At 38.7% G+C, this 24,151-nt stretch overlaps 2 protein-coding genes across 7 annotated transcripts in view; both read left to right on the top strand.

Annotated features, from left to right (window-relative positions):
• Positions 1-12,820, top strand: part of LOC126335403 (serpin B6-like) — a 236,340-nt gene extending 223,520 nt beyond the window's left edge. For all 6 annotated transcript variants that reach the window (XM_049998659.1, XM_049998654.1, XM_049998661.1 and 3 more), the window contains 2 exons: positions 3,056-3,200; positions 12,505-12,820. In XM_049998659.1, the coding sequence (XP_049854616.1) occupies positions 3,056-3,200; positions 12,505-12,535 (176 nt within the window). In that variant the 3' untranslated portion in view covers positions 12,536-12,820. The remainder of the gene's footprint in view (positions 1-3,055; positions 3,201-12,504) is intronic.
• A 7,651-nt stretch (positions 12,821-20,471) lies between these two features.
• LOC126335402 (leukocyte elastase inhibitor-like) overlaps positions 20,472-24,151 on the top strand; it is a 118,994-nt gene continuing 115,314 nt past the window's right edge. The window contains exon 1 of the mRNA XM_049998652.1: positions 20,472-20,545. Within this exon, the coding sequence (XP_049854609.1) occupies positions 20,477-20,545 (69 nt within the window). The 5' untranslated portion in view covers positions 20,472-20,476. The remainder of the gene's footprint in view (positions 20,546-24,151) is intronic.

Genomic DNA, 24,151 nt, shown 5'->3' with positions numbered 1-24,151 from the left:
AGTATTTATTCTTTGACTGTTAATTCAGTTAGTTTTCTTTTCCAAGTTGGAAAAATAAAGTATTTTGTGCAAAGCTGTATGTGGGTTTAATTTGTTGCTCACAGATGTGTTTCAGTTTTTTCTGAAACTTCCGAACAATTTCCAGTTGGGAATGTGTAATAGATTAATAATTATATTTGTGGTGATAGACATGATTACATGTGGTGTTCTATGATAAAACTAGTTGTGTCTACACTTTTGAATTTATAATGAATTTTTACACACAGTAGAAAGCTGAAAGCTGCTGATTTATAAGCCTCAATATTTATATTCCTGCATTTAAATGGTACTCAGGCAGGCACAGTACATCAATTAGTTTTCTACATCTGAAAGCAGCACTTGCAGCTAGGACCATCTACAATGTCACAGGTTCTAGGAGTATTCCTAGTGGCAGATGCATCACTTAAGTGATCTTATAAACAATAAGCAACACCATAAAAGTTAAATGATTCACGAGACTTTAATAATGATATACTTAGAATAGGAGATAAAGCATCATGTGTCTTAAGAACAAACAATTTACATCAGTCTCTCTTATAAGTAAGCACAAACACTTATATTCCTTGAAACGAATGGTGTTGTGTTGTGCATAAACAAATAATAAATCCACATGAATGATTCTATATCAAGCCATATCCAATTCCTTTATCAGCTAAGAAAGGTGCCCAAACTGAAACCAAAGGACCGGAAAGATGAGGCATTATCGAAACTTCAGATGTCTGTTATGAAAACCTATTAGTAGCGATTAAAAAGTGGGATGGATCAGTCCATTTGCTATTAGGTACAAGAACCTTAAATAAAATAACAAACTGAAATGTTGAACAGAATTTGAAAAAATCAGATCAGTTCAGCAAATGTTCCATTAGCCTTATATCCAGACTTCTGTTACTTATTTAATTTAGTGACATATATCCCAGACTGTGATCTCGGATGCTGATTTTACAACTCATAGATAGTAATAATACCACAGCACACTATCCCACTGGCATTATGAGTTGCATGTTATCTGATCATGTGAGAAACTATGGAACAACAGAAAAAGAAGCTCTGGCAATGGTATGGTCATTCAAGAAATTTAAATAGATATTTTATGGAAATCGAACAGTAGTGCACACCAGTTAGAGTGTATTATAATTTCCATTGAGAAGTAGATTGTTTTACAGCAGACTTACTCAGTGGGGTTTCTTCTTACTAGAATTTAATTTTTCTATTGTTTATGGCAAAGAACAAGACAATATGGTGCCACATGTATCATCTCAGCTCCTATTACAGATACCAGCTGGTCAAGATGTAAATGAATGATGATACTTTGCTATTTATTTTCTGAAAGTTGGCAAATATGAAAAAGACATGAAATGGTAAATGAATGATGATACTTTGCTATTTATTTTCTGAAAGTTGGCAAATATGAAAAATACATGAAATGGTTTTGCAACAGTTTATCTCATCTCCTAAGTGTGTTTATAAATTCCTGAGGGACCAAACTGCTGAGGTCATCAGTCTCATTTCCTAAGTGAAGATGATTTAACAAAGTCTATTTAGAACAACTTCAAAATAATCATTTTCAGGAAGTTATATAAGGATGGTTTGATAAGTTTTTTATCCAAAAATACCAGAAGGTGTTTGGGATTTTGTGGCTATGGATATTTTGGTCTCCTGTATTATCGCTGGGTAGGAATGGCATAAATTTTTGTGGTAGTTACTTGTTGGTCTAAATTGGTGAAACTGTATCTTTTAAAAACAACTAATGCTAATATTGTAACTGATAAACTGAGTTATCATAAGTTTAAGAATATAAGTAAACCCAGAAAGTAATTGTCTGACAATGGACCTCAGATCACTGCTAAGTAGTTCAAAGAATTTTTAGCACACGAAAATGTAAACCATACATTGTTTTACAAATACCATCTGCATGTATATCCAGAAGAGAGAATTGTGCATGAACTAGAGAAACCCTGTAAACCCTGTAGAACCTGTTATGCAAATGAGCATTTCAAGACAGTGAAAATTGATTGAGAAATTTGAGAGGATGCTGAATTAATTGCCCCATTCAGTTATATAATTGGTTCCTATGGAGGAAGTAGAATACCTCAGAGTACTCCATTCCTGTGTACTTCCATAGACATGCAAGACAACAATGCAAACAAACAAAAAGATAAAAATTTTTGTAAAGCTATTAGTACAAGCTTAGCTACTGCTCAAACAGCATGTTTTTTCTCACTTGTCCATAATAAAAGTTCATCAATATTTAGAAATATAAGAATTATTTTATTAAGTGAAAGTCAGAAGAATAATGAAACACTAAATCACTTTTAATGTGGGTTTTACTGTTGATGGATATTAAACAGTGGTTGGTTTTGAAAACTCAGAGAGGAGAAGAGACATATTGAAAAGCAAATAGTCATGGTTTTAGTTTTGCCTCCAATGCTCAGATATGTCTTTCAGCATTCCATTAATGATAGCAGAAGTGACTGTCAAACTGTGGAGAATACTGGAAAACAAATACTCACTATTTTATTTCTGACATCAATGCTCAGAAACATCTTTTGGCTTCCCAGTAGTGGTAACAGTTGTGACTGACCAGCTGCAGCGAACAATACCTATTACAAAGTAACAGCATTAGTATGTATGATTATTAATGAACTCATTTTCTTTTTCAGTATTTTTGAGTTCAGTTTGGTAAGAAATTATACTTTGTTTCCACTTCCTCTCATACTTCCACAAAGTTAATATAAGTTGCTTCTCCCCTTGCCCCTTGCCCCTTTCCCCCCTCCATCTCCACCTCCACTTCACCTTTTGCCAGCTGAATTCCTGGGTTTTCTCTTGGGTGGCTGGATGGTAATTTCAACCCTTCTACCAAATATGATTTCACTGTCTTACATATTAAGTTCATTGCCTGGTTATTAATATTTACTTTATATTGGTTAGTGGTAAATCTTAGTTGAAGTTCTTCACAAAATTATGATAATTTAGATAATAGTTATGTCAAAAATGTATCACAATACATTCTTTTCAGGTGTTGCATTTGTAAAGTGTTGTGCAATTCTGAATCCACCACCTCCAGTTGTGTTCAAAGCTGACCACCCATTCCTGTTTCTTATCGTAAATAGGGTTCACCATGCTATCCTTTTTATTGGAAAAGTTCAGGATTTAGCATCAAGGTAAGGATTATTAATGTTATTTTCTTATTTTGTGTCTAAAATAACCAATTGTAGTGTTTTATTATTTTGTTGTTGTTACTGTAAGTCTAAAACAACCAAGTTAAATTTTTCTGTGGATACCACAAGTATTTAGTTGATTTATTGTCATTCTACAGGTGTGACTGTTGTCTTTTATAATTAAAAGTTACTTATAATATTTGTAAAATTGTAATAGCGCCCTGTCCTCTATCAGTGTGTAATGTCACATAACAAGATATTTAGGATTAATAAAAATATGGATGTGTGTTGCCATGAGCAGATGTAAAAGATAAGCATGAACATATTACTAATAGTCTTTAAACTCACAATATGCATCCATTTTGCACTTCAATTTGTAAGCAAATTAAATATTTCTTTTTGAGGTTCAAGAGTTTCAATGATGAACTACATAAATAACACTCAGTGCCTGTTTATTAACATAAGCATGAACTTTACAAGAGTTATGCTCATCACATGATGCCTTACAGAACAATTCTAACGGAAAAATCATATTAAAATAATTTTCAGAGTCTTTGCTACATAATCACATTTTCTCTTTGCCCATTCCTTCAGAGGTTGCATCCTATCACCTGGCAGTAACTGGCACCCATGACCCACACTGGTTGTCGAAATTCTCATTGCCAGATCTGCACTGCTCACTTGTAACTCAGAAAAACTCTAAAATGCATAGATAGCAGTAATAACAAGTAAATGAACACAGTTCATGAGTTTGTTGTGTTGTATAACATTAAACTTGGACCAAGTGAATGAAGTAAATGTCAATCTGAATTACCACAAGGAATGCTCGGCAACATTTGTAAATCAGCTATTGGCATTATTGTTGTTAATCAGCTGCAGATACAAATTGTGTGTTGTATATAAACAGTATTAATTATTAAAGCTTTTGTGCTTTAAAGATGGAGGAAAATAAAGGGAAGAAATTTTTTAGACTTCTTCAAGAAACTCCTCTGCAGTCGAAAAACAACAAAATAGTCAGTTATCTGTAAAGTAAATGAAAAGAAACAATATAATTCTGAGTCTTAATGCTCTTGAATGTAGAATACTGCTCACCTTGGCAGCCTAGAATGCTAGGAAAGCAGCATGTGACATACTCAGGCAGTGTGGTTTCAAAACATATTATCATTATAGCCAATATGAGTCATTTGATGGCATGGCTAATTTGATATCAGGGAATCAGAAGTTTTCTGAACACGATGAAAACATATATGGAAACAGGATACAAATAGCGGTATACGGAACAAACTGTCTCCACTAATATCAGCATGTACATATATTTCGATAATTGACAATTATCATACACGTGCATACAGTACAAGGTATAAGAACAGACTGAATTAACATGGTGGCACGGGTGAGCGACCTGAGTCCCAAAGATTCATGATGTCTATGGTCGATATGACCTATCGACGCTACACGACCCCCCCCCCCCCCCCCCCTTCCCGTACAGAGTACCTCATGTGAGTCTTGAGGGAAGACCATGTAAGCATCGATGCTGTTGGTGGTCGTATGAGCTGGTACATTCACAACTGGGACCTCCACCCCAACCGGGGTGGGGTATGGAGGCAGAGCGATGGGAAGCAGGTCCACCTCGAAGCCGTTGAGCGAGCAAGAACGTACGATGTGGCGGCCAGCCTGAGAGCAGGCAGGTTGAATGGCAGATGGGGTGTAGGTGTGGCAAGCCTGGATGCTAATTGAGCCGTCCTGCAAGATGAAGGTGCGGATTGTTGTCGAGTCACACTCACGAAGGAGGGTGAGGCTATGCACAGCACTGATGTTTAACTGCTCATTGGGTGGCAGGGCTGCAGTGTCTGTGAATAGAATGAGAACTCGGTTGTCAAGAGTGACGATTGGAATGTCGTTCATGCAGCGTGGGGGTACGTTGCAGAACAGGATGGCTACGAGAGAGGGTGTCTCCGTAGTCGATAAGGTAGCAGTGAAACCCACGCATGGGGTGGAGGGTGACATGTCTGAGAAACCTGCAAAAGATGACGGGGAGGCATCGGGTGAACAAAATGGTGTGGTGGCCCAAAGAGAAACATTGTCGGACTCCACAACAGGAGGGAGACTGGCGGGAGAGTCGTTAGGAGAATCAGACTGAGCCAGTAGAGGGATGTCGGGGTCCAAGAATGCCGGTTTGAGTCAGTGTAATGAAACACTTTGCGGACTGTCTTTGATGATGATGTCGAAAATTGTATCGCCCCACCAGAGGGCTTTAAAGGGGCCACGATAAGGTGGTTGCAGAGGTTGTCAGACTGAATCATCTCTCAGCATTACATGGGAGCAAATGTTGAGAGTGGTTGGCACGTAAGTGTCCGTCGGGGAGTGGCTGATAGGTGGGTGCAGGCATGCATGTTTGAAGTGAGAGCGCATGTGACTTATGGAATCTAGGGGGGAGGGGGGGCAGGGGGGGGGCATGGGGAGGGGCATGACTTATGGAATCTTGGGGGGGGGGGGGCCAGGGGGGGGGGGGGGGAAGTCCTCAAGTACTTGAGGCTGAATGAGTTCCCCTGGTAGGATTGGGTTCTCCCTGAAAACGAATTTTGAGGTAGTTCCCTGTAAGTCGGGCTCAAAAGTTGAATGGAGGCTGAGCAGTACACATGGAAGTGCTTCGGACCGGAGGCAGTCGTGGCACCTGAGTGCCATTTTTTGAGTGCGGTGCCACCGTTCCACTAACCCGTTGCTTTGTGGGTGGTAGGCTGTGGTGTAAATTTTCTTTATGCTGCAGGCCTTACATAAAATGGTGAACAGGGAAGACTTAAAATTGCCGACCCTGGTCGGTGGTGATGGTGGTCAGACAACCGAAGCTAGCAATCCATGTGGAGATAAAACCCTTGGCCACAGTTTCGGCAGTGATGTTAAGTGAGGCTACTGCCTGTAACCAGTGGGACTTGCAGTCAATTGTGGATAGAATGCATCTGTGCCATCCGATGGTGGAAGAGGACCAATGTGATCAATATGTACATGACGAAATCATTACGTACATATCGTGATGTGGGATGGCAACCGATTTTGTTGTGTTGGCAGGGAACACAGCTGTGTGCCCAGCTCTGACAGTCCCATTTTAAATTTTTCCAAACGAAATGCTTGGAGACGAGCCATGAAGTGGTGCAGATGCCGGGGGAGGGGGGGAGTAACGGGCGTAAGGTACTGGTAAGAAGAGACGCACCGCACCTCGTCCACAACACCGGGGAATTTAGCTTTAGTAAACACAAGGGATGTTTGAAGGTCCGTGAGGAGAGCTTGAGATTCCTCGTCAGAAGCTTGCATGGCAGCCATGTTGGATAAGTCAATGATGCGTGAAATAGTATTGATCTGCAAAAAAAATATCTGCGGTGATGTTGTTCGTGCCTATGACTTATAGAATGTCAGTTGTGAATTGGGAGACTACATCAAAGTCACGGAAACATTGAGGGGGTGGGTCCTCAGGGTGGGTTGCAGAAAACATCTGCGAGTAGTTTGTGATCCATGAGGTCGAAGAACAAGCGACCACATTGGCCTTGTAAACTGAAAGAAGTTCTCTATTGAAAGTGGAGTATTTCTTCTGAGCTGTTGATAATTTTTTAGAGAAGAAATGAAGAGGGGAAACCATGTCTGCCTTGTGTTGCTGTAGTACTGCTCCCTCTGCGATGTTACTGATGTCTGTAGTGATGAACAACTCGATCTAGGGGTTGGGATGGCTGAGTGTCACAGCGTGAGCTAAAGAACTCTTTAATGCATTGAAAGCCTCCAGCATAGGTGGAGTCTATCGCATGGGTTTGAGTCCTGAAGTCTGTTTACCTGACAGTGAGTCTGTCAGCAGGGCCTGCATAGCAGCGGCAGAAGGCAGATGATGACGGTAGTAATTTATTGTGCCCAGGAAATGTCGGAGTTCTTTGTAAGTAGCCAGGGGTGGCAGTAAAGTGATGGCGTGTATGCGAGATTTGGGAGGCTGTATTCTGTCGGTGGAGACAGTGTATCCCAAGAAAGTGACAGAAGGCTGATGCAACTGGAATTTTCCTTTGTTCACCTGGACGCCATTAGAGTTCAATGTCTGGAGGACCATGGATAAATGATTTTCATGTTCCTCAGCTGACTTGCTGACAATGGGTATGTTGTCCAGGTACGCGAAGCAAAACGCAAAATGTTGTAAGATACAGTCAATGAAATGCTGCCACATTTGTACCGTGTTTTTTTAGGCCAAATGGCATGAAGTTGTATTGGAACAAACCAAGTGGCGTGATAATAGCTGTTTTAGGGATATCATCTGGCGCTTCGGGAATCTGGTGGTAGGCACGTTTACAGTCAATAACACTGAAGAATATTATACAACCCCCTATGCATTGCTCCCACAAAGATAGTCAAGACAAGATTAGACTAATTATGGTGTGCAGAGAGGGGTTTAAGCAATCATCCTTCTTCTGCTCCATACAAGATATGATCAAAAATTAATCTAAATATTTTGTTTCTCTTAAAGAATCTTTATTTCTTCTTCAACATCAATTTTGTACCCTTCAAAGTAATCCCCCACAGAAATAATACAGTTGTACCAGCACTTTTTTCAGTCTTGGAAGACATTTTGGAACTCACTTTTCGTTATGATGTTCATGTCCTTCAGTGATTCTGGTTTTATCTTAGCAGTGGTGGCAAAACATCATCCTTTCATGGTTCTCTTCAGCTTTGGAAATAGAGAGAAGTCACAAGTGGCCACATCTGGCCTGCTTGGTAGCTGAGGTGACAGAACAGTTTTGTTTTTTGGCAAAAATTCATAAACAAACATGGAGGTGTGAGCAGGAGCAATTTCCACGAGTGGTTTTGCCACAATTTTGGTCATTTTCTTTGGATTTCTTTGTGTAGCTTCTGCATATCTTTCAGGTAGTATTCCTTACTGAACATATGACCTTATAGCAGGAACTCATGATGTGCTAACCCTTTGTACCTGAAGAAAACAGTGAGAAAAACCGTCACGTGTGATTGAACTTGCCGAATTTTTTTAGGTCTTGGATCTTTAGGCAGTTTCCATTGGGACAATTGGGCCTTAGTTTCAACGTCATTCCCATCTACCCACATTTTGCCACCTGTTATAATCTTTAGACACTCTGGATCATTGTTGACTTCATTCAGTAATTTCTGATTTATGTCCATACAATATCATTTTTGGTTGAAGTTCAACAATTTCACAACAAATTTTGCTGCTACACATTTCATGCCCAAAACATCCAAAAAAATTGCTTGGCATGAACCAAAGGATATGCTGACATCATTATCAACCACTCTGATGGTGATTTGCCATTTTTCCAGAACCATTTTCCCCTACTTCTTCCATATTGTCATCAATAATTGATGTGCTAGAGCATCCAGGATGGTCATCGTCTTGATCTTCTTGATCTTCCTGTCTTCTTAAAAATATTTATACCACTTGTAAACTCTCCTCTTACTCATAGCAGATTTGCCAAAAGTCACACTCAACTTTCAAATGTGGTGCTGCACTTTATTCCATTTTTCAAGCAAACTTTAATGCAAATTCTTTTATCCATCTCGAAAGTAAAAACTCACTGAGTACTTGAAAACAAAATCAAATGGCTCTGAGCACTATGGGACATAACTTCTGAGGTCATCAGTCCTCTAGAACTTAGAACTACTTAAACCTAGCTAACCTAAGGACATCACAAACATCTATGCCCAAGGCAGGATTCGAACCTGCGATCGTAGCGGTCGCACGGTTCCAGACTGAAGACCTAGAACCACTTGGCTACAATGGCCGGCACTTGAAAACATGTATAACCTTTTTGACTGTAAACAATAAACTAAAGCTTCAAAACAGCTGAAAATGTAAACATAAATCAGGCACATGTGTACCAACAAGATAAAAAAAATTGGAGATCAGATGTATAAGGCCAGGGGAATTAAAAAATTCCCATTACTTTTTGATCACACCTAGTATGTGAATGGAACAGGAAGAAATTCTAATAAGTTATACAATGGGAACAACCTCCACCATTCACTTCACAATGATTTCCAAAGTATACAGGGTGTATGAAAAAGGACCTTACAACTTTACATATCTGTACAAACTTATTCATAAGACTTACAGACTGAGTCTTGGTGTCATCTTGAAAGCAAGTAGATCAAGTTTTGACTCAAATGATACACTAGTATCAATAGCTCATGGAGTTTGAATGAAGTCATGTAATAGGGTTATGAGAAGCTGGATGTTTCTCTATGGTATTGGAGAAAGACTTGGCAGGAATGTAAACAATGTACACGATTTCTGGCACCGGTAGTCATGGGAAGGTGTGGTAGCAAGAAGACCAGGCTCCGGGTAGCCATATGTCTTTACCAAGAGGGAAGTCTTGTCATGTTTGGCATATATGGCTGTGGTGCATTGTGCTGCATCTGCAGCAGCAATGCGAGTAGCAGTTGGTACCACAGTGACACAATTAACTGGTATAAATTGGTTACTTCAAGGACAGCTCTGCGTCAGGTGCCACATGATGCATTCCACTGACCCCAAGCCACTGCTGTTTGCAACTTCAGTGGTGCCAAGTGAGATCTCAGTGGAGGGTGGAGTGTAAGTCTGTTGTGTTTTCTGATGAAAGCCAGTTCTGCCTTGCTGCCAGTGATGGCTGTGTGTTGGTTACGAGGAAGCCACATGAGCAAGTGCAACCAATCTGTTTGCAGCCTAGACGCACTGGATCTACACCTGGAAGTGCAATTTCATGACAGCAGGAGCATTGTCATGGTTATCCCATGCACCCACACTGAAAATTTATATGCCCGTTCGGTGATTCAACAAGCTGCACTGCCATTCATTAATAGCACTCCAGGGGGTGTTTTCCAAAAGGATAATACTCACCCATATACCACTGTTGTAATCCCTGATGCTCTACAGAGTGTCGACATGTTGCCTCCGTCTGTTCAATCATCAGGTCTGTCTTCAACAGAGCACTTATGGGACATTATCGAATGACAATTCCAATGTCATCCACAGTCAGCATTAGCCATCCCTGTGTTGATCAACCAAGTGCGATGGCATCAAACACCATCCCGCAAAACTGACATTCGGCACTTGTGCAACACAATGTGTGCATGTTTGCATGCTAGCATTGTATGTTCTGTCAGTTACACCCTTTATTAATGTACCAGCATTTAACATTCGCAATGGCTTTTCTCAGGCTTGCGTCAACCTGTAATCTTGTCTTGTTAATTACTTAAATTTGTTACCTACACAAATGTACTCCTGAAATTTTATTTCTCTACATTAATAATTTCTTGGTGTTGGGACTTTTTTTCCTTCAGTGTATTCAAATTTCTTACCTTTTATATTTGCTCAGTATCTGTTATCAAATATTTTGCAACACTTTTTGTATTTGGTATAAATTTTTGCCACTGCAGAAAAAGCCTGTCATGGTAGCTGTCTCTTCTAGCTGACTGACTTGCACTGCTGCATCTGTTAAGACTTTCGTAGAGTATGGTAAAATCATCTGTAAATGTTAATAGTTCTTTTTTATCTATGTTTATACACTGATTTTATGTTAACCCAGATTTGGTGCTAATAGATTTGTATTTGGGCATCCTTCACTCAAACAATAACAACAACAAAAGGTGGTTGTGTTGGTTTTGGTTGTGGCAGTAGTAGCCTACACTAGATTTGGACCCTGACTCTCATTGCAATGTTAGTTTAGTGTCTAACATTGAGAGCCCTGTTTCCTGGAAGCAAAATCACTTGCATTAGTTTGTTAGATTGAGCAAACATGAAACCTTTGCTGAGTAATAGATAGCGGAATTTTAAGGGTTCAGAGCATATCTGCTCTTATTCCTCATAATTTGGCTTCTCATTTTAGATAAGATTGTTGTAGTTTAAGTAGGATGCAGTTGACGATAGAAAACTTCTAAAACACTGCAATCAATTGCTAATCATGGTAGTGACCCGTCTTACCTATGATTTTTTTAGTGCTGGCTGATTCAGGCTTTTGTTTTTGTAGGAATCGAACATTTCTATGCTGTGCAGGTCAGTAAGTAATTACAGCTGTCAATGGCTGTCAGTTGAGCCACTGTAAGCTTGTGATATAAGCATTTGGAATACTCATTCAATTTGTGGCCATTGTCAGATGCTGGAAATGAAGGCCTGATTGGGAGTTAGGATAACAGAGTTAAAATATGAGTTTTATGATAAGTTTTTAGTAGTATGCAAATTAGTACACTGTCTGTCTTCATAACATCTAAAATTATTGTTGATGTTGTAGCCGACACTGATCAGGACAGTCTGTTCCATAAAGAAGGTTGAACCCATATAAATTTCAAGTAGAGAAAAATAAGAGTACTGTTAAGTTCCAAAATTCTTATTGTCAGTTTTTGTGTAACCTTCCATTACAATTCCAGAATAAATAGTGACATTTTATTGAATTTAGCAAAGATAAAGACAGTCTGGGGAAAATGTAAATAAAAAGTCTGGAGGAAGACAATGAATACAAGATGAACAATTGATTTAAAAAAAAAGTTTATGTTTGCTGGAGAGTTGTGACAGTTGTTACACAAATGCGGTAACAAATAACTAGTCCTAATGTGATGTTTTCCACATACAAGGCATGTATAAGGACACTACAGACAAATTTTGCTAGCAGACTGGAAGATATGATTGTATTTGGCAGGATATATATCTCTTGATGAGGACATACTATGAACAGTGAGGAGCACTGGTCGTGGTCAATCTTTGACATAGTCAATGTCTTGCATCCCATAGAAGAAAAAGACCCATCAGAGTTTTCTTGTAACTTCATTGTAACCTGAAAATTGTTTTCTTCCTAAAATGATCTTTCTTATTTATGAATATGTATGTTTACACATTTTTGTGCTCTTGTATGTGCATATGTATTATGTAGACAGATAAATATTTGAGCTTGTTGATGTTCCATTCATTAGCTACATAAAGATATTTGAGTAGTAGGAAAGACATTAAAACAATTTCCTCCAGGAAACTTTACCGGGAACTGCTGCCATATTGGGGTATCCTTCAATGCTGATATAAGTTTTACATAAATACATTTTTACACTAAGTGCTATATATTGTTTTTGATCTACAGAGAACACACTGATAGAAATCTAAAATAGAAGGTATGGTTCATTTTTATGAAATTATAGCATTCAACTTAAGGTTTTGAATCTTGATCGTTCCACTGTATTGTATTTTCTGTATTGTATTATAACACTTGTTGATTTACAAGTTACTATAGTTAATGTGTTTCTAATGCATTTTTCCTCTGTTCAATTGTAATAATTTCTATTGCAGCAATAGCCCTCATGAAGAGACTTGCGGTTAAATGGAAGAAGGACTTCTTCAATTCTGTTTCTCAGCGATATAATTAATTGATGATATGCTAAGATAGTGTTGCATCAGTTACTTTAGTAGTTATTAAATACTAATCAACTTGTTCTTTGACAAACTCATGGCTCATTCAATACTTGAAATGTTTCATAACAAGAAATGTAACAGTTGTGTAAGAAACAGTACTCACAGCTTTATATGAACAGTTGATTATTATAAAGTTTAATTGTTAATAAATACAACTGCTGCTCCTGTTTTTGTAATAAATGCTCTAACAGAATGTGAAGCAAATTTTCTTATCTTTGTTAACCACCAACACAGGTGATAGTTTGTAACTACCCTGTACCAAAGTACATGAAATAAGTTTTGTATATTACTTTTGTTTGCATTTGATTTATGTTGTTGCATCCGCCCCATTAGCTGAGTTGTCAGCACATTTGATTGCCATGCAGCAAGCCCAGGTTTGATTCCCAGCTGGGTCAGAGATTTTTTGTGCCTGGGGACTGTGTGTTGCCTCATCCTCCTCATCATTTCATCATAATCAATACACAAGTCACCCACAGTAACATCAACTGGAAAGACTTGCATTTCGGAGGCCAAACTTTGCAGGTGGGTACTCCCAGCCATATGATCATTTCATTTATGTTGTTGCATCTCTCTTGCAATCTTTTCTACAGTATTTAGATAAATGATTAAAGCAGTAATTAAACTGTTAAAGAAATTTTGACTGTATGGAGAAAAGGTTTTCAGTCGCCAGCAACTGCAACATAATAATGCAACTAATAGTATAGTCAGTTCCTAATGAGTTAGAGAGATGAGAAATTTTGTATTTTTGATAAACTTAAGTCAAATGTATGTTTTACTTGTAAGAGTTTCCATCATCATCATACTAGTATTCCACAATTTAAATGTGAGATTTTTCCCTTGAAATTTTTTTTATATATAATTTTCCTTGTGTATTGTAGTTTACTAGTGAGTTTCATGCCATTATTGTATAATTTAATGCTCAGTGATGATCAGTTTTGAATGTGCCTTTTTTGCTCTTAGGCACTGAAAACCATCACTGAAATTAATGTGTTAACTTCTCACGTCAGGTCAATATGACTATTTTTTTTTTTTTTTTGTTCTTTTCTTATTGCTTGACACAGGGGGAGCAAAGGAAGCCAAACCAATGGGAAACCTTTTGTTTCTGGCCTGTCTCTTTAGTTATAGTTGAAACAACTGCCAGCCTCATTACTTATTCAACTTTTTTTGTTTTGACCCATGGAATCTGTTCTTTGTCTGCTTCTCTTTCTCATATAAATTAATGACCTACCTTTGTCATTCAAAGTATGCAAATTTACTGTGTTTGTTGATAGTACTATCATAATAATAAACAGTAAACAGTCCGCTGCACTAAATGCTAATACCACAAATTACTTTTAGAATTCCTAATATGGTTCGAAGTAAACTTACTGACAGGCTTGAGCAAAACAAATTACAGCCAATACAGCTTTGATCACAGATTCAGATTCTTTATTGGTCATTCAGCATTATTACATGCTATAGACTTTGTCAGTTCACTTAACCTATTAATTTTACAAAGTAAATTTTTACATATTTAAGTTGATATTGGGCATTTCTAAAAATTCTTCTAATGAATAGAATGGATTAGTTAACAAGAAGTTATGTACATTTTCTTTAAATAATTTGTCAGGCTTGATTGACACATTCTTAGACAATTTGTTATATATTTTAATTGCCATATCTTTATGACTATTGTTAGTTTTAGCTAATCTATTTTGTGGCAACAGCAGAGAAGTACAGGTTCTTGTATAGTAGTCATGCCTTTGATTTATTACACTTAAATTAGGTAGTTCAGCAAGTATGTAGTTAACACTGTCAAGAATATATAAATTATTAACTGTTAAAATTCTATATTTAATGAACAATTATTTACAATGTGTTCTATTATCTACCTTAGCCATTACTCTGATTGCTTTCTTCTGAATCATCATAATTTCGTTTATTTTTCTGCTGTTTCCACAGAGTATTAACCACTACCTTAAAACAGATTGAAAAAGGCAAAGTATGCTGTCCTTACATATTCAAATGTCACGCAACACATCCATCTCTTCAACAAATATATAAATCTTGACAACCTAACCAATATGTGATCAACATGAGAGTTCCATGTTAGACTGTTGTCAAGTATGATACCTAAAACCTTTGCCTTGTGTTTTTCTATTTTTGTAGTCTTTGATAGACTGAACTACATATTCTGGGTCTTTTCCTCATTTAATAGTATAGCATTTGCATTAAACCATGATGTTGCATTTTCTTTTGCCAATTTCATACCACTTACAAAGTTATCAAATACATGGTTTACAGATAGAAAAGTTGCATCATCTGCCCACATATATGTCTTTACATCTATATTTCCTGGTAAGTCATTTATGTGTATGAGGAAGAGAAGTGGTCCTGATTTAGATCCCTGTAGCACTCTGTGTTGAGCCTCAATTGTGTTTGACAGATGACTTCCTGAACTCACCACCTGTTTCCTTTAATTGAGGTATGATCTGATGAGTTTTAAACTTTTATCACACATTCCATAGTACTCAAGTTTAGAGAGCAAAAGTGAGTGATCAACACAGTCAAAAGCTTTGCTCAGATCACATAAGGTTACCTGTGTGTGAGCATAGTCCTTGAATGCTGCTAAAATGTATCTGACTCAGAACTCTATGGCATGTATAGCTGACCTTCCTTTTCTGTAACCAAACTGTGATGCACTTAACATATCATTTAGTTCTAGGTACAGGAGATACCTACTGTACATGACCATTGGAAAATACTAAGGGTACACCACACCATAGACAACAGGGTTAGCTGGTAGCTTCATGTCCTCCAGACCACAAAAAGGTTGCCGTCAGCTTCTTTTTCCATTAGCACAATCTCACAATTTGGAGATGTCAGTGTCACGAAGTACACTTATATTGGCATTTTCACTCAATTATATGCTATGGAATCATCTTATGGGACAATCCACCACATCAAAGAACATATTCTCCCTGCATGAAAAGGTTGTCCAAATTATGCACAGACTGCAACTGAGAACTCCTGTCATTATCTCCTTAATTCTAATATAACAATATTATGAGAAGTATAGTTGCTACTCACCATGCTGTGGCGATGCTGTGTCACAGATGTGCACAACAAAAAGATTGTCACACAATAAGCTTTCTGCCAACAGGCCTTTTTTGTGAAAAGTAGACAACAAATGCACACACACACACACACACACACACACACACACACACACACACACACACACACACACATGACCACAATCTCTGGTAGCTGTAGCCAGACAACAAACAGCAGTGCATATATGGGAGTAAGGAAGAGGCTGGAGTGGTTAGGGGGATGGATAGCAGGGTAAGGGTGGGGGACGGTTAAGTGCTGCTGCAAGAGAGCATGCAGGTACGAGGTGAAGAGAGGGTAGGGTAGCAAGGTGCAGTCGGGAGGTTAGACAGAGGGCGGGTGAGAGAGTGTTGGGGGGAGGGCGGGGGATAGTGGGAAAGGAGAGAAGAAGGGCAACAGATTTTCCATATGGTGTGGAAGTAGCGATTCAGGTCATTAGTGAAGTGTCCATGAGCTGCATATCACAGGAAGTGCCTGGCACTTGCTCAAAATTTAACACTGGCGGCTATGATACATGCAGAAACTGTTCTGAAGAGGTGATGTCCACAGCAGCTGGCAAAGCAAGTTAACCTTACTTTTAATGTATTTATCATTTGCCATTGTGTTCATTGGGCTTACCACTTGTAGGAATGATGATGCACAAGTAAATAATTATATTACTTATAACATGCATGTAACACTGCCAAAGAATAAATAGTAAGCAAGTAAGTACACAAATACAAGACAGAAATGGAAAGTACTCTAAAGTAAATATAACAATCAATGCAAAGACATTCCAAATTTTTTGTCTTAAAGATTGACTATTTCAACATCATGTTGTCTCACATACATAAGAGGATCTACTGAATATGTATACAAATAAAATACTTAAATAAATGACCACCTTTGCTGCTCACTGTTTTGGCAAAGTGACCTCTTGCAGTCTCTTCTGTTTCTCTTTGTGTCCACAAAATGGCCTGACATGAGTGTATATATGTAATAATCAATGCTATGTTTGAGCTCTATCAGTTCATAGTTCTATCACTATTATGATGAGTTACATATTTTGGCTTGTTACCATTGTACAGATAAAATGTCCAACAAGATTTTCCATGTCTTTTCAAGAAACTCTCAAGAGTCAGGAAATTATTTCAGAACTGCTATGAACTGCCAGTGTACAGTCTGTTTGAGGATGTATAATCCTTAAGACTTGTGTTTTAGCAACAGTACTCTATTAAGATAAGTACTTGCTGCACAATCCTATATTAATATAAGCAGGAACTACGATAGGCATAAGTTGTTCCATCATATACATTTTTCAGGATGTGGGTGACACTATTTAGGATAGCTGGCTAAGAAGATACATGCCCTTACCCACTTTATTACATTCAAATATGTTGTTATTTTGAAGCTCTGAACTGCTGGACCTGTAATTTAATTTTCTTATTGTGCCTCATGAGCACAGCTCGGCTGTCTTCATTACTGTCACAGTTGGGCTTGTACTGAAATTTAAGAATTCTTGACTAGATTCTACCAGTGAATGCGCAGTACCTTTTCACTCAGTAACTTTGTATGTTATTTCTAAAATGTACAGTAACTTCCCTCATTATGAATAGTACATATCAGAGAACACTGCTGGTATATATATATCTTGATATCTTACACTTAAGACTGCTATCTGGCGAATATCAAATGATATTTTTGACATTTTCCTTCACTTCTGCCATGATGTCACTCAGCATTCTCATGGCACATGTGTTTATTTGGTGCTGCACTGTGGTATTCCAAACTGGGATGCCAACTCTCAAAGGTTACACAAAGGCCCAACAGATTCCACAACTTGTGGTAATACTGCAATTCCCGTCCAATTCTGAAGACACATGGCACCCACCCCTATGCATGTCACATGCAAAAAGATTACGAAAACTCCACAAACCGCTTACTGTTCTTAAATATTAAACTATTATATGGTTTTCACTATTGCGAGCATCATTCATTGACTCGGTGGACACAGGGATTCATGTCACTTTGCTGGACTTATTAATGTGAGGAAAGTTCTGATAGAGAATTAGAAATTATTTAGAAATAAAGGAGATGGCTCACTGAAAGGCAGAAGTACTGTTTCATTAATAGGTACACAAACGGAAGGTACAGAGCTTTGCTAGCTTTCAGAATGCACTTCCTTTCTCAAGCTTGTAGGGAAAACATACACACACACACACACACACACACACACACACACACACACACACACACACACACACACACACACACACCTGTCTCCATACATCGTGCTCAGTTGACTGCCAGCCTCTAGCCTCACCCACCTGTCTCCATCCCTCAGCTCACCCCACCCCATGCCATCTCACATGCCCCTCTCACCCCAGTAGATTCTCTATGAGCCATGAAAGAACTGGAAGTCATATGGGCACAAAATAGGTTCAAATGGCTCTGAGCACTATGGGACTCAACTGCTGTGGTCATCAGTCCCCCACAAAATAGGGAGACAGGAATGTGCATGTGAGTGAGTGTGTGTGTGTTTGTGTGCATTTTTTCTCTACAAGCTGGAAAAAAGTAGTACATTCCAAAAGTTAACAAAGCTCTGTACCTCCTGTTTGTGTATTTATTGACAACACAGTGCTCTGCTGGATTGATATGTTACACCACATATTGCTCCATAGAGAGTAAAACAGAAGTGATATCAGGTGTTCCCCAGGGAAGTGTCCTGGGACCTTAATCTATATAAATGACCTGGGTGACAATCTGAGCAGTTCTCTTACGTTGTTCGCAGATGATGCTGTAATTTACCGACTAGTAAGGTCATCCAAAGACCAGTATCAGTTGCAAAGCGATTTAGAAAAGATTGCTGTATGGTGTGGCAGGTGGCAGTTGACGCTAAATAACGAAAAGTGTGAGGTGATCCACATGAGTTCCAAAAGAAATCCATTGGAGTTTGATTACTCGATAAATAGTACAGTTCTCAAGGCTGTCAATTCAACTAAGTACCTGGGTGTTAAAATTACGAACAACTTCAGTTGGAAAGACCCCATAGATAATATTGTGGGTAAGGCGAGCCAAAGGTTGCGTTTCATTGGCAGGATACTTAGAAGATGCAACAAGTCCACTAGAGAGACAGCTTACACTACACTCGTTCATCCTCTGTTAGAATATTGCTGCGCGGTGTGGGATCCTTAGCAGGTGGGATTGACGGAGGACATCGAAAGGGTGCAAAAACGGGCAGCTCGTTTTGTATTATCACGTAATAGGGGAGAGAGTGTGGCAGATATGATACGTGAATTGGGATGGAAGTCATTACAGGAAAGACGTTTTTCGTCGCGGCGAGATCTTTTTATGAAATTTCAGTCACCAACTTTCTCTTCCGAATGCGAAAATATTTTGTTGAGCCCAACCTACATAGGTAGGAATGAACATCAAAATAAAATAAGAGAAATCAGAGCTCGAACAGAAAGGTTTAGGTGTTTGTTTTTTCTGCGCGCTGTTAGGGAGTGGAATAGTAGAGAGATAGTATGATTGTGGTTCGATGAACCCTCTGCCAAGCAGTTAAATGTGAATTGCAGAGTAGTCATGTAGATGTAGATGTAGATAGAGACATTAAAAACGTGCCCTGATACCTATATTTAAACTCTTGGCCTTTCCATGACAATATTGTCTTTACGTCTTTTGTTTGTTCTATTGTATTGGATTCTTTCCAAACTGGAATCAGGAAAACATTAATTCCTATTATGAGTTAATGTTCGATTACTTTGCCCGGAAGCTACTTGAGTATTGCTACATCTCTGGCAATCCTGTGAAAACAGGTTTAAGAACATGAAGAAGAGAAGGGTTCACTCAATGGAACTGTTGAATGTGGAAAGAGGGAGTGTAGAATGATACACCTGGTAGGGAAGGTAAGATTAAGAATTCATTTTGCATTCAGATCACAAATTTATTTGTAAATATGGCTACATGCTGAACATTTATTAGTGTGTGTCTGTGTGTGTGTGTGTGTGTGTTTGTTTGTTTGTTTGTTTGTTTTTTATTATTATTAAATATACAGATAAGAGGCATAACAACCAACAAGTTTCTGTCCACATGAATGGCCACTGACAAACTGGCCAAAAACCAAGTGGACCACCCTGTTGCTGAACAAGCTGCCAAACATGATATCCCTCATCTCAATGACTGCTTCACAACCTGTGCCATATGGATCCTTCCCACTAACACCAGCTTTACTGAATTGCGCAGGTGAGAACTTTCCCTGCAGTACATCCTACGTTCCCATAATCCTCCTGGTCACAACCTTCATTAGTCACTGTCCTCACCCATCCAGTCCTCTCCTTGTTCCTATTCCAGCGCTCACAGTCGTCATTTCACCACCACACCCAGTCTCTTAATTTCTTTTTATTTCTTTCCTTTCCGCTACTGCCTCCTCCCCCCCCCCCCCCCCCTCTCCCCACCTTCTCTCCTGCCCTCCATTTAAACTGCAGCACTTCACTGTCTGCCACCCCCACCATACTATCCCTCCCCTCCCCTCCCCACCCCAGCCTCCTCCTTACCCCCACCCAGTTGCCATTCCCATCATGTACCTCCATACTCCCACCCAGTTGCCACTCCCATCATGCACTGGCGCTGGTGCTTGCAGTATGGTTTCAGTTATTTGAGACTGCAGATGTGTGTGCACATTGCGTTTGCATGAGTGTGTGTGTGTGTGTGTGTGTGTGTGTGTGTGCGCGCGCGCGCGCGTGTGTTTGCGTGTCTATTGCTGACAAAGGCCTTAATGGCTGAAAGCTATAATTGTGTGAATCTTTTTGTTGTGCCTATCACAACTCAGCGTCTCCGCTATATAGTGAGTAGCAACTTTCTTTCTCTAATATTGTTAAAGGTAAAAGTTACTAACTCATACCCACCATGTTTTACACATTACAATAATATAAATTCTTCTATGGCACTGGAGGAGAGTTTGTTCTCAGATTTTCATTTGTTGTCTGTTAGACATTTTACATCACTGGGCAAGTTATCAAACATTTTAGTTGTGGCATTGTGCATCTCTTTTAGTGTTTAATAAAGTCTTAATATGGAGTAACAAGTGTCATTTTCCTTTCTGGTATTGCAATTATGTACATCATCATTCCTTTGGGACTGAAGAGGATAATTTATAACAAAATTCATGAGGGAATAAAGAGACAGTGAAATACCAGTCAGAATGCCCAACTCCTTAAACAGACATGACTTTATCAAGCAAAAATATGTCAACTTACTGATTTGCCTCTCCCCAAGATTTGCAATGATTCTAATGAGGAACCCCTTGGAGTGCAGGGTCAGAAATTCATTATTTAGTAAGGTGCATTTGAGTGTTGAGTTAACAATTATGACAGTAAAAATATAAGCTGCTTGTGACTCACCATGTGATCAGGAGGGCAACAGAAAATGAGTGACCAGCAGGTACAGAGGTCAATCTTCTTTGGGATGTATGTATTGCACGTGACAAAGTGGACATTATTGACATTCAAGAAATGTTCAAAACAAGTCATTAACTTGTGCCATGAACACAGAATCAAAAATGGCATGCCAGAGTGATCACAAAGGTTCACACCATCAAGATCAAAGGCAAACTCCCCGGGAGTTACAAACCTTGCAGGTCATTCAGCAAGGTATCCACTCTTAAGGAATGCCGATAGAATCTTATTAGTGAGATCTGAAGGAATGTGATGGAATGCAGCCAAATGCGGAACAATCTGCTGTGGAGCTTATCATGAAACTGGCTATCCTTATGGCATAGCTGCATGTAATGTGACAATATCTTTCATAGGTATGGAAAAAAACAAACATCCAGAGGCTGAATTTGTTCAGTGGTTCCAGGTACCATGAGTTGAAATGTTATACATTTTTCAGGAATGATAGTTTGCACTAAATGAGTATGATTTTTACACGCAGACCAGGTATCAAGCAAAAGCAAGTTATTTTGACTGTCTATTGGCCAAAAGCTGTGCTCATACCATAGCTGTAGTTTTCTTATGCCAATTTTCCCAATCTTGCTCACTGCGATATAAATATTCCCTACTGCAATTTGCAAGATTGTGAACATGAGAAAGAACTGCAGCACAATAAATATTGTTCCAACCAATTTACCATCCAGATTAATAGTCAGTGTAATTGTTCATGAATATGTTGCAGCACTGATGTTAGTTGATCTTGATACAACTCTCTTGGTACCTCTAATTTCCAGGGATCCTTTCACAGGCATTTACTCTTCAAATCTTGAGTTTTTGGGGTTAAAAACAAATTCCATACTGAATGATGGGATAACTTTGTTTATCTCATCTACAGATGTTCATGCTGATTCTACAGTTTGCTGTGCTTTGTTAAGTTGATGCTTCATTTGGAATTTCATTATCTTATGTGTTCCAATTCTGTAGCACTATTTGAAGTTATTCAGCCATGCTCTACTACCCTTTAAATCTATGTCGTATGCCATCTGATGTGCAAAATGTATTAGGTCACTGTCGTGCACATCCTGTAAATTGTATCAAGCATCCTTGCAATGCACAAACACCAGTTTGTATAACAAGTGTGCCTTGAGTGCCGTTGAATATCTGTAGTTTTTCTTGTGGACTGCATGGTCATACAGCTGCAGACTTATTCGAAATCTGTTCATAATTGTTTTCTTTACTATGCTGTGGATGATCTTCCATATACATATTATGTTTAGTACATGCTCCTTGGACAATGATTGTCCTTCATTATGTTTCACTGGAGATGGGATGTACATGTTACATGCATAAACTCATCTCATACACTGACCTCTTCTGCTACTGTGGCTGTCCCTTTATAAACAATCATCACCCTCAGTATTGTTAAATAAGGGCTCTTTAACAAAATTACAATAAAAGCTCTCATTTTAAAACCAATGACACATTTCAACAACTATGATAACTTTTATAGAGTAAATACTAAATTGAATTTTCAAGTACATAATAACTTAACCGTGTATAAATGCCCATATATGTGGTGTTAACAATCTTCTTACTATTTTAATTAAAAATGTTCATAGTTTGGGGAATGTTCCTACCAATTACAGGACCTACACCCTACAATACAATTATAATACAGTAATTGGTTTCTTTGTATCCATTCCACAAGTACCTGTTATCTACACCCTTACATCAGAAATTACTGTTTATGGAAAAAAAATACGTGTTTTTTAAATCGGTTTGAATGGACTGTTACATTTCAGTCTTTGCCTCATTCTTCTGTTGGTACATATACATTCATGAAGGTTGCATTGTCTTTGATATGCAGAGTATATATTCTTTCATTATATGGAGTGATAGCACTAAAAGATCTATGCATATCCTTTGAGACTGTAAACTCAGCTCCATGCTCCCTTTGCCATTCATCTTTTCCTCAATAACATAGGGAGAATTTATGCTTATGAATCTCACCACTTACCTTCCACCTGATTTCCTGAAGAGCAACAACGTCTGTTCCATACCTTAGCACATCTTCTGAAATACTATTCATAACTCCCTTCTGCAGCTCTGTACATGTGTTTTATGTTACAAATTTAAGCACTGGTATATCCCTATTCCTGTTCCTTGGCACAATTTGTCTTCTCAAGGTCAGTCCAAGATTCCTTGTTAAATGATTTGTGATGATAAGCTTTTTATGAGGCAAGGATATTGACTCTGTGCTCAACCTCATTGTGAAGGACGAGGGCATTCATTTTGGGGTTAACTCTCCTAGAGGAGCAGATGACCTAGTCCATGGAGCCCACCCCAAGGTGTGGAACATGCTTTGTCTGGGTCGTCTGCTGGGACCAATATGGCTGGGGTGACACTGCCAGCAGCTATGCTGCTGCCACCATAGCCCCAGCTCCTTCAGAGTTCACAAAGAGACCCAAAACACTGTTTTGTAAAATAAGGACTCAAACTATACAGGGTGCTTTAAAAATACTTTTACAAACTTTGGAGACAGATTTCTGACACAAAAACAAGAAAAAAAGTTCATTTAAACATATGTCAGAAAATCATTTCTTTTCAAGTTATTAATTAAAGTTGTTGTTCAACTGCTTTCCAGGTAAAACCCAGCAACTCCACTTACCTGTGCAGCAGTTTCACTCATCGTGTTGTAGATGGTGTTGTGTTGCCAGGGAGACTTGTTTAGATTTGTCGTTCATCTGTCTTCAACAAATTCATTGTGTGCATGTACTACAGGTAGCGAGTTAACTGAAATTGTTCTGTTCAAACATGGCAGGGTATTCATTTAGTGAGCTGGCAGGTATGATTTTTATGTATGGCTGCATGAATGTGATGGGTACCAGGCTGTTCAGCTGTATCAGGTGGCATTTCCAGACTGAAGACAGCCAAGTCATCCAACCATCGGTGCCGTGTATTGTCGCATTGCCAAGACAGGATCTGCAGCACCACAGACAAATAATTGAGGAAGACTGCAC

This window comes from Schistocerca gregaria, chromosome 2, assembly GCF_023897955.1.
Source record: "Schistocerca gregaria isolate iqSchGreg1 chromosome 2, iqSchGreg1.2, whole genome shotgun sequence".
NCBI lineage: Eukaryota > Metazoa > Arthropoda > Insecta > Orthoptera > Acrididae > Schistocerca > Schistocerca gregaria.
Note: the sequence above shows the minus strand (reverse complement) of the source record. Positions and strands in the feature narration are given on the sequence as shown.